The sequence below is a fragment of the Vigna unguiculata genome, chromosome 9 (genome assembly GCF_004118075.2).
Source record: "Vigna unguiculata cultivar IT97K-499-35 chromosome 9, ASM411807v1, whole genome shotgun sequence".
Classification (NCBI taxonomy): domain Eukaryota; kingdom Viridiplantae; phylum Streptophyta; class Magnoliopsida; order Fabales; family Fabaceae; genus Vigna; species Vigna unguiculata.
The window spans coordinates 24,352,400-24,368,185 of NC_040287.1; the positions used below are offsets into that span (position 1 = coordinate 24,352,400).

At 34.4% G+C, this 15,786-nt stretch overlaps 1 protein-coding gene and 1 long non-coding RNA gene across 2 annotated transcripts; both read right to left on the reverse strand.

Moving 5' to 3' along the window:
* Nucleotides 1-1,902: 1,902 nt before the first annotated feature.
* LOC114163587 (putative pentatricopeptide repeat-containing protein At5g08490) lies at nt 1,903-6,294 on the reverse strand. The gene is given in 5 exon segments (XM_028047892.1): nt 1,903-2,625; nt 3,272-3,549; nt 3,552-4,760; nt 4,763-5,907; nt 6,194-6,294. Coding segments are annotated over 4 exon segments (2,706 nt in total). The 3' UTR covers nt 1,903-2,625; nt 3,272-3,298.
* A 3,930-nt stretch (nt 6,295-10,224) lies between these two features.
* LOC114196138 lies at nt 10,225-11,973 on the reverse strand. The gene is made up of 4 exons (XR_003606628.1): nt 11,783-11,973; nt 11,504-11,687; nt 11,294-11,391; nt 10,225-10,380 (listed from the first exon to the last, which is right to left on the reverse strand). It is a non-coding gene; the product is annotated as an uncharacterized LOC114196138 (long non-coding RNA).
* Nucleotides 11,974-15,786: the final 3,813 nt, after the last annotated feature.

A 15,786-nucleotide genomic window follows, 5' to 3' on the forward strand; every position in this document is an offset into this window, starting at 1 on the left:
ACGCTTGTTTGTTCTTGGATGATTGGTATTGGTTTGGGAATGAATGTTATGATGAGAAACATGTATATAATGGAGTATTATGTATGCTTGGCATGATTCATGAATTGTAGATGATGGGTTTAGTATGAACTGGGCATGTGAACTAAATGAGGTGATTAATATTAAAGAGGCATGATAACGAGATGAGTTGAATCCTATGTGCATGGATGGGTTATGATGAGTTGGAATGAGTTGGAATTGGAAACATGAAAGGTATTGATTTTAAAGGTTGACATAATGAATATATCCTTGTATGACGAATACTATTTGACTGTGTGACCATGTTTTGTCTGTGTCAGTGCATAATTCCTTGGGATCTCTAGGTGAGACTTTCAGGGTCGCGCTTCAGTGGTCGGGACGTAATTCCATGGCCCATGTTAGTGGGTGTCCATGGTGGTGCCCCATCTGTATGACTAGGTAAGGATTCAAGGTACGGTTGCATCCTGACACTCTAAGGAGTTAGTCTCACCTAGAGCGGACTGACTCCTGTGGTGAGAGTAGCAGAAGGCCCAAAATTCATTAAGGGCTAACCTTGTGGTGAGGAAAAATTGATCCATCGTAACACTTGTAACACATAGCTCGGGGGTGAGCAGCTCGGGGGTGAGCAGAGATATCCACCACAAGTGCAAGCATTCGTTGAATCCGACCAGGTTATACGTATCCCGATGAGTCGTAGTGTATTGATTGAAAGTCATAACATGCTTGGTTGTTGTATGGGTATTGAATGGTGAAAATATATTCGACTGTATGATGAAAATGTTGTTGCCTCTAACTTACCCTGTTTGTTGTATGGTTATCTTGTATGTGGCTCTTCTTTCTTGCGATGATCATCAATTTGATTGATGGGAGCAGATGGGCAAGGTTCTCGTGGTCAGCAAGGAAATGGTGATTCCGCTGCTTAGCCATCTGGACTGGATTTTATTTTCTTCATGGTTTCTTTAGGGCTATGGCCCATGTATTGTTTTATGCTTTACTACTCTACCCTCTTTTGTTAGACTTTTATCTGGTTCCCGTTGGCATCGTGTTGTGCCCAGTTTGTAGGGGTGGTGTTAAGGATCCCAGGACTACGCTACATTACTATTTTGTGTGACGTTTCTTTTAATTTTGCTTAATAATTAAATGGGACGTTACAAGAATCCTGGTCTATGACAGCATCAAATCAAATGGCAGCATAAATTTTAAAACTGTGGCACCATCTAGTTTAACAGCAAGGTGCAATAGTGAATTTCAACCAATAATGCTGAATGCTCAATCTCTTACAACTAAAAGATGCAAGGCAAGTTATGTGGGCAAATTTTAGTTCCCAAATGCAGCTCAATCCAATAGGTTCCCATCCAAGCAATGCAAGCGTGGTATGAACTAATGGTGAACAATGCAGATGCACAAAACATAAATATGCATGAAAATAAAGATCTATAACTAAGCCACTACCAGAACTTGCGAAACTAGGAAATGCATGGAACTAATACCACTAAGACAGCAAACTTAAATTCAGAGCAGAATCACAAAACAGAAATATGCCAGGACAGAATTAAAAGTTGTAGAATAAACATAAAATTGAGAGTTATTGCAATGAATGAACAAGAATCCATCTATACTCCAAAAGACATCTCGATATTGCGTGCCCACTTTAGGGTCACTTGAAAACATTATACTGTGCAGAAAATGAACCCGTGGTCACTACACCGAATTGAGAACACAAAGCTTAAATGAAAACTGAAAACAATAAAGGAATTTTAAAAACAAGACAGAATTTAAATGCTGAAAACATAAAATGCGAGTGAACAATAACCAAACAAAAAGCATCAGAAATTAAAGGCTGCAGAAACAAAAAAATGCAAGCAAAACATCAGTAAACAAATCTCAGAAATGGAAATTGGAATGGAATTAGATCAGAGTATTCATTGCAAACTGAAGTGTTACACGAGAAAAAGAAGAGTTCTAAAATCGAATTAGTGAAGGAGGCTCACTTAGCACAATTCCGGCCACTTTGTGCTCGTGAAAGGCCAAGTAGAGCTACCCACATGCTAAGGAGAAAACCTAATTTCTAAAGGCTACTTTGCGCTCATTAGAAAATGGAGGAACCCCTCTTACAATACACTCTTTCTCCCTCGCTCACAAGAACAATGAACATAAATCCTAGCCTCTTGACATGTTTCTACTCCTACAACCAGGGCCCCTCAACAAAAAAACCTGAACTCATCCCTTATAAACCCCCATGAAATAAATCAGAAAACTTGAAAACCTAACCCGATCCTCTTCTTGAACCAGAATCACCCTTGAAATCCTCGTCTTTGTTGCCCTTGATCAGCTTGGATTCTCTCTCGTTAGTCCATCTCCAATCAGTCATGCTCTCACTCTATTTTGATCTTCGAATCATCTCCATCCATCACAATCAGCCTCGGTCTCTCTCTCTCTCGAAGATCAGATCAGATTCGCGCATCCTCTCGCTTGATCACGTGTCAACCCTTCTCTCCGGTTAGGATTTTCTCTCGTGCATCAGGCTTGGGTCAGCGTTGGCTCCCTTGATTTGCTTTTAATAAAATGTGCATTTTGACCATCAGCAAATGAATTGACTAGGGGCACCTATGCAATAAAAGAAAAGTTAGATCAAGGGGTCAGATTCAATTTAGCACAATTAAGAGGGTATCTTGACAAATTAGTTTTATTAAAAAGGGAATCTTAAAAAGAAGAGAACTAAAATGCAACAAAATACCATTTTGTTAACATATTTTTCAGTCGCATTAGAGTAACAAAACCAAAATCCCCCTAATGAAGTATAGGGAAACCCTGGGTATCAAATCCAAGGAAATGGTACATATTGAGCCTAGCTTGCATAATTTAATCTCGCTAAAATTAAAATATAAGAAAACAAAGGGGGATAAATTAAAATAAAGAAAAGAAGAATTTATTTTAATTGAAACTAACTATTTAAATGCATGATGAAACTAAACTAAGATATGCATGAATGCAATGCATGATGCATGAAATCTAATGGGATAATGAATTGAACTTTAATTGAAATGACGGAGAACCTAAATGAATAGTATGCGCGGTTTCAGATTTATCTTGATGAAAATGATGCAGAAATCAAACCATGAACTAGTTCAATTTATCTATCACTAATTAGTTTAGTCTACTCAGTTAATAAAGTGGTGATCCATACAAGTAAGTATTTTTTAAGCCTATTGAAAGAATAAATAAATTCTTTGAAGGGTGGGTCAATAAATACGTCTGATGCCATAATACTTATCCAGGATTAAGCTAAAAACTCCACGGGTTCTTTAACTTGTTGATCCAATGTGTGTAGTGTACTGTAAATAATGCTTCTTTGGGGGTGGGAACAGTCTCCAGCCACAAAAATGTTATTTGATCTCTCTACTTCGATACAGCTGCATCCAGCTGGCTTTTTCAAATCTTTGTTCCTCATCATTCTTCTCACTTCCATTACCCCGTCCCATCTAGCATCCGCTGCGAACAAATTTGATAGTACAATGTAGTTTCCTATTTGTTAGCTTCAATTTTGAAGAGTTGGTTTGCTACAATACGCCCAAATTCTACTTCATGGTGGGTTTTACAGGCACCAAGCAATGTCCCCCAAAGATTAGCATTAGCTTCAATTGGCAAACTATTCACAAGAGAGTATGCTTCACTAATACGGCCACCTCGAGCTAAGAGATCCACCACACATGCATACTGCACCAAAGTTAGTTTCATACCATGAAGTTCCTCTACTGAATAAAATATCTTCAGTCCTTCATCTACTCGGCCAGTATGACTGCAAGCAGATAATATGGAAGTAAGGATGATATGATCTGGCTGTATTCCCAACTTCAGCATATGAGAAAATATCCATAGTGCTTCTTCACTCATGCCATGCATAGCATACCCACCAATCATAGCAGCAAACATAACCAGATCCTTATCAGCACTCAATTGAAATATCTTATATGCATGACCTATGAGGCCGCATTTGGCATATGCATCTAAGAGGGCAACTTCGAGGTGAAGATCCTTCAAAAATGACCGAATAATATATCCATGGCACTGGCTCAACAAGTGTACTGATGCCATTTGTGTGCAGACTGGAAGGAGGCTCATGATAGTCACCATATTAGGCTTCATCCCTCGAGCTTGTAACGCATGGAACAATTTAAGAGCTTGTTCAGGACAATCATTTTCTGCATATACCCAAACCATAAGATTCCATGTTGTAAGGTCAGTCTCTGACATCCCACTAAATATTATGTTTGCATCATGATGTGATCCTAAACCCACATAACCAGATATCAGTGAATTGCATGTGACCAGATTCCTTTTTTCTGATAGATTCTGAAACATTTTGTTTGCATACTCCATGTTTCCACATTTGGAATATGCATCAAGTATTGCATTCCCAACTGTTAGTGCAATATCACTTAATAAAGATCCAGTTCTAATTGAATAGTTATGTATTTCTTTAACCTTTTCCACTCTAGAAAGAGAGACACAAAATCGGATTATGGTCAGCATTGTAACTGAATCAGGTCTAATTCTGACTCTAAGCATCCAATGTAACAAGTCAATAAATTTTGAATGATGCCTCTTCTCACCAAAGGCATCAAAAATAGAATTCCACGAAATCAAATCTTTCCTGGGTATCATGGAAAAGGTATGATATGCTTCTTCTGTATAGCCGCATTTTGTATAGAAACTGATTAAAGCATTTCCAACAGCAGTACATAAAAAAGGAAAGGACATCTAAAAATATACGCATGGATTTGTTTCCCCACCTGCATATTTTTCAATTGTGCACAAACTGGAAGTATGCTGACCATGGTCACAGGATCTGGCAATAATGTCTCAAGAGATAGTAAATTACCAAACAGATGCAATGCTTTTAACCATTCTCCATTTGATGTATACCCTGCAACAAGAGTATTCCACGTGACCAAATCCCTTGAATCCATTGTCCAAAACAAAGCTTTTGCTTCCCTCATTAGCCCAATTTTCAAGTAGAAGCTAATCAAAGCATTACAGACAGAAATATCAGCTGACAATTCAGACCACTGCTGCACATAAGAGTGGATTTGCCTTCCACAATGGTATGCAACACTCTTATCAAATGAGGCACAAACAGGCAGAATATTTGCAATAGTCGCATAATTTGGCTGCATGGGCCCTTTCAACATTGAACTGAACAACAAGAATGCATCCTCCACTAACCCATTCTCAGCCAAGCCTGCAATCATTGCATTCCACGAAACAACATCTTTGTGAACAATATCATCAAAGACAGCATATGCTTCTCGAGACACCAACCCACACTTTGCATACATTGACACGAGAGCATTTCCAACAAGGGTGTCTTGTTCGAAACCAGACTTGATAACATAAGTATGCACACACAGTCCAGCATCCAGGTACCCTAAACGAGTAAAAACAGGAATGACAGTAACAATAGAAATAGAATTTGGCATTGCCTCGCCACTAGTATGCATCATCTTAAATATCCTCATCACATCCGGATCACATTTCTTCGACCCTGAAAACCCAGACAAAACAATATTCCAAGTAACAGAGTCACGGTGAGTGAGTTGAGCAAACAGCTTGAGGCAGTCATCAAGCATGCTACATTTGGCATACATGTTGAGCAACCCTTTATTGGTAACCTGGAAAAAAGTATGACCTTGTTTAACAACATAACTATGCACAACTCTGCCCAATTTGGGAGCCAAAAGAGCAGAACAAGACTTGAGAATGGCAGTGATGACAGTGTGATCCAGGTGGAAAAGAGACAAGGCTTCGCTGTGTCTTGCATCTAAAAACACAAGCTCCGAACGATGGAACCCCAAGTCCTGAAATCTCGTCCAAGCATAGTGTCGCAACCTAAATCAATATCAACTCCAATTGAGTGCAATTAATGGTGAATAAACAAAAGCATTTAGACAAAATAGAGATATTATATAACATCCACATGCAAAGAGAGCAATGGCCGACAAACCAATCCAAAATACGCATCCAAAATCACATAAGCACACATTCTACTACTCAACAACCATTAAATTCATTCACACACAAAAACAAAGATTATATCAAACCCCAAAATTATCCCTAGAACCGAATCAATTCCAACCAAAAAAAAGGCTAAAAACAACACGAACTCGTAAGTTACCATTTATTCCATTTGTTCAAGACCAGAAACTCAAACTTTAATCCCATAAAATCCAAAGAACTTAGAAAATGCCCATTCCAAAACTCAAAAACTTCATCCATCTAAATTCATACATGACCATACACCCAAAACACCAATCTGGTGCATTAAACAGAGGCTAATTGTCACAACCTAAATCGTGACGGAAAATGGCTAACTCGAAAAAAAATAAAATTAAATAAATGTTTGGGAGTCGCCACCATAATTTATTTTGAAAAACTATGAAAAACCATAAAGATAAGACAAATATAAAAAAACTGGTTTGAGTCCGAGAGTTGCTTACGCTGTAGGGAAGGTATTAGCACCCTACCGCGTCCGCCCGAAAGCAGTACCTTTAACTAGATATACAAAGATGATGTGGTTTTCAAGATGTTTAATTTTCCCCAAAACAAACTAATAAGAAAATAATATAGAAAAGAAACCAAAAATATTTTTAAATTTTGTGGACCCGACAAGGATAAGTCCTCGCTCTCCTATGTATCTTTAAAAAATATTAAATATTTGGATAACAAGACTGGATACCAAATGATACGGATGACCATACAGGTATCCAACCTTAGAAAATGTATATGTATGAAATTAAAAGGTGAGAAATGATATTGGGCTTAATTTTGCATGTAAACATATATACTAGATAAAAAATGATAGAATAGTAGGGAAGTTCTGTCACATGAACCAGACTCTCAACATGCTGCAATCTCAAACACATACTCAGATTTAAAACTTCTATAATCAAGCATCAACAATTAACAATTAATCACATAATCTCCTCCACAATTAATCCAATAATTTTGAATTTCATCACCCAAAACAGAACTGATTTCGTAGCATTCCCTCCCAACAATCGGGGCTTTTCAAGCCATATAATTCTTTGTTCCGAAAGAAACCAACACCATTTCCCAATTTGAACTTGAAACTGTAATTCCTGGTCTCACCCTTATTGCATTGATTCCAACCACGATTAACAATTACACATTAACATACATACACCGCAATCAACCCTTAGTTATGCATTCAATTACATAATTCCTTCAATACATTAACAATAATATCCAAGAGCTACAATCACAGTAGGTATAACATTACCCATAATCACAAGCACAAATGTCATAGTCAAATAAAACAATAATCCTTTCACTCAACGCCACAAAACAGCACATAATCAATTTAAATCACATTAATTAAATCTCAAAACCAAAACAGAATACAATCATAAGAGAGATTTTAAAATGACCAGCATAGCGCCAGCAGAGATTGTTGATACTGTAAGAGTCTCGCCGGAAACAACAATAGTGGGCTTGGAGAGTTGCACGAAGAAGACTCTAGGGATCCGAAATTGTAGTGCAGCGAGGTGATGTGGTCTAGTGGCAACGAGCTCGTGAAGTGGTGTCCCGGAGCTGAGACGCAAGTTACGTGGTGATTGAGGAAGAAATTAAAGAAAAATCAGAAAGGGGTTCGTAGGGGTTGAGAACCTGTGCGTGAGGGCTTGGTGGAGAATCAGGGTCCATTTCCCCCAGAGGCGTGGATTTCGTCCCCTTGGGGTTTATTGTGAGTGTGTGTTGTGTGCGTGAATTGTGTGGTTGAGTATGGTGAGTGGTGCACGTGCGTGAGTGTGTTTTTAGTGTGTGAGTGGTGTGCTTCAGTGGGTGTTTTTTTTAGTGTGTAAATGGCGTGTGAGTGTTTTTGTAGTTCAATTTAAATTGATAAAGAAAAATAGGAACTTTAAATTTCCAAGCTAGCTGTCTTCAACAAAACTCACTGCAATCCTCTGTTTTTGGTTTCTGGGATTTTGCTTTCCTGTGATTTAGAGTTTGATCCTGATCGAAACCTACACCATTGCCATGTTCGATTCCCTTTTCAACCTGCCAAATGGAACTGTTTGCTTATTGTGTTTGATTTTGTATGTAATTGAAAATTGAACTCAAAAAAATTATTTTGTTTTTCAAAGTGTTCGCTCCGCCTTGGGTTGATTTGTATATTATCTGCTAGATTTTCAGGAAGTATATACTCTGAATTAATTAAAGCTTACGTTAATCTCACTTTTAAACTAACTAATAAGTGTTTTAAAATATAAATTGTTTTCTAATAAAATAAACAAATAAATAATATTACTATAAAACTTTTGATAAAAAAATTAAATTTTTAATAGTTATTTTATACTGAGTGGGTGTTTTTTTTAGTGTGTAAATGGTGTGTCAGTGACTATTGGTTTTTCTGAAAAAGAAAGTGAGTGGTAGGAATAGAAACAATAGGGTGTTAAATGTAAAAAAAAAATTAATATTATTTATAACAAAAAATAGGCTAAAAATGAATTTTCGATTTCTTTTTATTTCTTTTCTTTTTTTTCTTCTTTTGTTGATCCTAATTAACTTAACCGATTAATTTTCTTTTAAATCTTAAATTTTCATTTTATAAATTTTATTTCAACCTTTTATGTTTATCTATTAATATTTTATCAATTTTTTAAAATTTTTGAAAATATATTTTATTTGACCAGACGAAATTTGATGTTGACAATTGTTTCTCTTTACTTAGATTTTATTAGATAATATGAAATCTTAACTTTCATATTATCATAGTGAAAGATAAGATAAAAACAATAACTTTGTTCGAAAAAGGAAAAAAAACAAATCAAGCGAATACATAGACTAATTTTAAGAAGAGAGTCACCATGCGAAAACTTTATCTTTCCTTGAAAACAGATTCAACCATTTTTGAGAAAAGGGTCTTGATCCAAAGGATTCGGCAACTATTACTATGTAGAGGGTCCCGATCTAGAAACATAATTTTTTAGAATGATAAGTTTAATTTTGATGCATACAAAAAACATGTGATTGCTTAACATTGATGCAACGTACATAAAAAGCTGTCTCTGATGACTTTTCAACTTTTATCATTTTTTTTAACAAATTTCTTTGAATTGATTTTCAATGCTATTCATGAAGTATGATAATATGATGTGATACGGGTGCATGACTACATGAATGCGCATATGCATGTAAAACCCTTTTTTTCACTTTCCTTTTCTTTTTCATTCAATCTTTGTTTTTTATTCTCTTTTTCCTCTTTCCTCTATTTTTCTTTTTTCTTTTCTCTTTTTTTTTAAATTACTCATGTTCTGAATCAATTGTCAACATAATCATCAAATTCAATGCATATTCACATGTTTCCTCTTTTATTGCCTATGTTCAAAATATAACAATGAAGGATGATGAGAATCCTAGTGAAAAATAGGTTTAGTGGGCCAGAGAAAACGAGGCTTAGAGGCCAAGCAAAATTGGTCTAAGGAACTAGTATGAGACGGGTTTTAGGGAGCATTGCATAATTGGACTTAGGACAGCCAACAAAGTTAGGCTTAAGGGGCCAAACAAAGTTGGGCTTAAAGGGTCAGTACGAAGCTGGGTTTGGGCCAGACAGAGCTAGGTTTCGGAGGTCAATGCAAAACTAGGTTCAGGGGCCAGACAAAACTGGACTAAACTGGACTTAAGGGGCTAAAGAAAAATGCCAATTCTACCTTCAGTTTCAACTTTCAAGTCAATTATTGCAAACTTGTTATGCATGTTAATGTCATTCTTTTATGATAAGAAATTTCAACATTAATAATGGCCCATTAGTTATGTCTGCGACTCTTATTTAATATGAAAAAGACAAATGTTTCATTTCCTTGAAAATTGTGTATCCTTGTATTGATGATTCTTTTTTTATGTAAAGATAAAAATTCAAAACAGAAGGTTGTGAACAGAAAATTACCTCTTTGTTATCCCCCTCTCCAGCAAAAGATTCTCTACCTTAAAAACAAAGTTCAACTAAATCAACATAAACTCAATTTAAAAAAGTCTTAGGTTTCCTATTTCAGTTATAAAATTCATCATTTTTTTAAATAAAAAATTTCACTAATTTTATAAAATATTTTTATTTCAAGGGAAACAAAATAAACAACAAAGAAAAGCTACATTAAGTAACTCGTTATGTAGCTTTAAGTGTTCACTAGTGGATAAAGCACGTAATGACATATCAAAGCTTTAGTTTTACTTGACACACCACTATTACCAAATTGATGCTTGCAACCCATCTGCTGGAGCTACCACTAAATCTTCTAAAATAGAAATCCCATGCACAAGAAATATACACAAATCATAATAGCAATCCTACATAATAAAAGATCGATAATTAGTAAGTCACTTAAATTAGGAGATCACTTTTAAGAAAGGGAATAAACATTCAAATTCGTCATCCAAAGATACACATCAGCACAACAGTCAGCTAAGGAGCAAAAGTAACTGGAAGATGCCTTGGAGGTAAAAAGAGAACAAAAAACAAAAATAATACCAATACCAACCAAGATTAAAGCTTCATCTCACTAATTTGCACTATAAGAGATTCATTAAATATATATGAAGGAAAAAAGATTAACACTGTGAAACCCTGATTCTGATTTAGTAACAACATGAAAAAAATGCATGAACAACTATATCTAAAGTTTTGTTCATAGTTGCAAAAAAAATGTCAAAAGGGTGATGATTACTTCTTTACACCCTTGTATTAGCCCTATTATTTCTCATGAACTTCAAAGAACCTCAATGGAGTATTAGCCCTATTATTTCTCATGAAGTTCAAAGAACCTCAATGGAACAGTGAAATAGGGACATACATACCTCAAGCTTGATATGGAAGTCTTTTATTCCCAAATTTCTTTCTATAACGATTTGATCAAATACTATGAAATCAATATTTTCAAATGAAAAAAAAAATAATATCAGCCATTTAAAAATTTAAGAAAGAAACATTTTTTCTTAAACTAACAATTCCATTGCCAAGCTAAAATCACAAACATGCAAAACACAAAACCAGTCTCAAATGCTTCTCATGATAACGAGCCAAAGTAAAAATTCTCATTCTAATGTACCAAATCACTAGCGAGTAAACACAATTAATGAATCAACATCTTTGTTATTACCTCTGTCACCACCCCTCTTCTTCTTTACAACACCCACACCTTCCATTTTCTTATTCTCAAACTAAATTGCACAAACACAATGACTTCATCATAATTTTCCTCACCCTTCTCAAGAAGCATCTAGATGGTTCTCACATCGACTTTCTTTGTAGCCATGCAGCTTGTCACTTAGACTCAGAGCGTCGAAGAGGCGATCATGCTCCTGCCTTACGCGTTTTGAAGAAAAAAAAAAACAATAAATCAAAAAAACCTAAAATATTCATTAAGTGAGACATAAAAAATTGCTCAAATTCTTCAACTAGAGAGTAACTAACCTCACTGTGTGCGCCATCCATCACCTCATCTTCTCACATCCTCCGCTTCGCTTCAGAAAACACAGCACAACATGCACCAAAGTGAATCGTCAGCTTGGTGTCACAGAGAAGTAAGCCTCTTCGAGAAATATTTCGAACAAATCTTCACCATCGTCGACGTGCTACTCGCCACGAGTGTTAAGATCTGCAGCCCCATCGATAGTAGAGGCGAGCCCAAACCAAAAATGAAAACCTAAGTTGTAGGTAGATAATGAGAACTTAGAGGAGGGATAACCTAACCTCGACCATAGTGAGAAGGTCATGAAGAGTTGTCGGGCAATGAAGAGCTGCTTGAACAAAGATAGCCAACAACAAAGAGAGGGAGTTGATCAAAATAATATGCAAGATCGAAGGCGATGAAAATGGCAGATGAATTCGTGATTTTGTGCTTTCAGCGTTTTCAAAATGAAACGAGGGAGGGAAGAAGTCAATTTTTTGCATTTTCAGTACTGTTTTTGGGTTTTCAAAAGGGGGAAAAAGTTTAGTTTTCAAAATTTAACAAACACAAAAGGCAGAAATGTTTTAATATAAAATTTAATTTTTTTAATTTATGTCATACTGCAACATTTAAATAATGACAGTTAAAATTGTCATATTCTATATGTAAAGTATGACAGTTTAAACAGCAGCAATTAAAACTGTTATATGTAAAGTATGACAGTTTAAATAGCAGCAATTAAAACTGTCACATTTTTAATGTAAAATTAGTGTTATATCTATGAGTTATGAGTACTTACGGAGTGTGTTTTTTTTTTCTTTTAATTTTGTATTTGTAAAATAAAAAATATTAATTATCTTTTGCAATTAATATTTTTTATATATATCATTGTACAATATTATTGTTTATACGAATAATAATAATAATAAATATAGTAGTTAGATATTATTAGAATTAGTACAGATCAATATTACTTTAACTTTTGTAGTTATATTTTTAATGGAGTAATTCAAATTTGGTTACATACAAATTTAGATATATTTTTTAATATAAATAAATTTATATTATATTTTTTAATGGATTGTTTTAAAATTGCTTAGAAATAATCATAAATATGTTGTTAGTTGAATAACAAAATATTATGTTTTTTAATTGCTTACTAATAAATAAATTAGTTACAGTAATGATTATTTTGATTATGCTATTTATATAGTAAAATGTCATATGGTTATTGGTTATTATAATCTTTGGACGGATATATTAATTAAAAGTTTAAATATAATTGCAAATGTGAGGAATTGTTTTTTTTTTTAATATTTCGAGTGTAGAATTACAAATATTGAAAGTAATAGATGGAAAAGGATGTTTAAAGAGGAAAAAAATTGTTTGGTAGATTTATTTGCGTTCTAAAAGAAAGTTTCACCCTAGGAAAAAAAAGACCTTCTTGACTATATCAAGAATATTGTGCATTAAAGAATACCAAAATTTGTAACCTTGTTTTAATCCTAAAAATTAAATTTGTTTGTATATAATATAAAAATGTGATGGATCAGAAGAGCAATAATAACAACCGTATAAAAATAATTAAATATCTCATACAAGTACTTTTAATAATAATAATAATAATAATAATAATAATAATAAGATAGTGTAAACATATTATAGATTATGAATAATAATATGTTTAAATAATTATTCACAGGTATTTTTGCAACAAAATAACTAAAAATAATATTATTATTTTATACTAACATTTTAAATAAAAATAATAAAGTGTAATAAATATTTCTAATTTTCAATAAATATAAATTCAACTTCCAATTAGTAATAAAATATTAACATTAATAAATCAATAAATAAAGAAATAGAATATAAAAATTGATTACATTTATAATAACAAATAGTAGTAAAAATAACACTAATAATCAAAGAAAAGTATTAAAATAAAAGATAATTATTGAATAAAATTATAATATCAATGATAAATATATTGCAAATTAGAGAAGAAAATGTGAATTGAATTCTTGATTTTGTATATACGCATGTTATTTTTAAAATCAAATATAGACATATTATATATTATGTTATGTATTATGAATCCTATAAAAAAGAAAACTCCAGTAATAATAATAATAATAATAATAATAATAATAATAATAATAATAATAATGATAATAATAATAATAATAATAATAATAATAATAATAATGATAATCATAATAATCATAATAATAATAATAATAATCATAATAATAATAATCATAATAATAATAATAATAATAATAATAATAATAATAATAATAATAATAATAATAATAATAATAATAATAATAGAATCATAATAACATTAAAATAATATTAAATATTTGTTAATTCTAATAATATTAATAGTACTACAAATAATAATAATTATAATGATAATAATAATAGAATAATATAAATATATTGCGGTTAACATTAATATAATAGTGTAGATTATAACGTCCCATTTAATTAATAAGTATAATTAAAAGAAACGTCACACACAAATAATATAGCAGCACAGTCCTGGGGTCTTAAACACAATCCCTACAAAAACCTAGGCACACCACGATGCCAAAAGTATATCAGATACAACATTCAACAGCAAACCCCAAAGGAAATTAAAAGAAGTAATATAATACATGGGTCATAGCCCAGAAAGAAAGCCCATAAAGACACAGATCCATATCAAGCGGACTATGCAGCGGAACCTCCATCACCTTGATTATTTTGAGGAGTTCTCACCTCTGCTCACATCAACAAGTTGATGATCATTGCAAAAGAAAAGACCACACCACGGAACATACAACCACAAACAGTAGGGTAAGCTAGAGCACAAAAATAATTTCATCATGCAATCAGATACACTTTCGCAGTCAACTATATATACAACACCCAAGCATGTTATGACTTTCAAACCAATACACTAAGACTCGACTTAACTCATCCGGATACATATAATCTGGTCAGATTCAGCGGATGCTTGCACTTGTGGTGGATACCTCTGCTCACCCTCGAGCTGCTACCCCCGAGCTATGTGTTACAAGTGTTACGATGAATCAATCCCCCACACACAAGGTTAGCCCTTAATGAGTTTCAGGCCTCCTACTACTCTCACCACAAGAGTCAGTCCGCTCTAAGTGAGACTAACTGACTCCTTAGAGTGTCAGGATGCAACCTTACCTTGAATCCTTACCAGACCATATAGATGGGGCACCACTATAGACACCCACTAACAGGGGCCATGAAATTACATCCCGACCACTGAAGCACGACCCTGAAATCTCACCTAGAGATTTCAAGGAATTATGCACTGACCACAAACCAAACATATTCAAACAACCAATTAAAATTATCACGCTTATATACATATACATATGTCAACTCTTATAACCAACCTCTTTCATATTTTAGGTCAAACCAATACCAACTCACCATGCTCCATCCATGAATTAGAATCTCAACCCATCTCATTACCGTGCCACTTTCATAACCAACCATTTCATGTTCATTTCATGCCAAGAATTTATTCAAGTTTGTCATTCATAACTCATACACCCTCCCACTCATGCATATTTATACCCTTCATGCCATCATACAATAACCCCATCAATTACATGCCAAACATTAAAGGACAGGAAAGGAACCACCAAACTAGAGCGTACCATCGCCCAGCTCTTCGCTCAGGCTGAAGGGTCTCGCTCAGGCGAAAGGGACTCTCGCTCAGGCGAGCCCCCTTTCGCTTAGATGAGAGCTCGATAAATCTGATCAGGACCAAACGAGCTAACTCGCTTAGGCGAGCTCTTCTCACCTGAGCGAGACAGTCTCTCGCTCAAAACCAGAACCACCCGCCTGGGTGACCACTCGCGCAGAGGGCCTGGGCGAGCCTTCGCTAGTCTCGCTTAGGCAAGACTAACTCGCTTGGGCGAGATTATTAGTTCTCGCCCTTGTTCTAACCTGCAGCAGTCGCATTTTCACATCCAAATAACAACACAATGCATTCCACATGTTCACAACAACGTATAATCCATACCAACACCAAGCAGACTCAAAAATAGGCCAAAAATGATTTAAAACTCGAAACCCTAGCTTCCCTTACCTGGAATGAGATAGTTTAAGACCTTGACGCCGAACAGCGGAGCACCACAGCTCTAGGAGAAGATTGTTAGTTTTGAAATGGTTGAAAAGCTAAGAAGGGGGGGTTGAATTGGCTAGTTAAAAATTTAGGCTATCTTTGCAAGCTAAAAACCACCTTTAATTGAATCAATTAGATCACCAAGTTAGG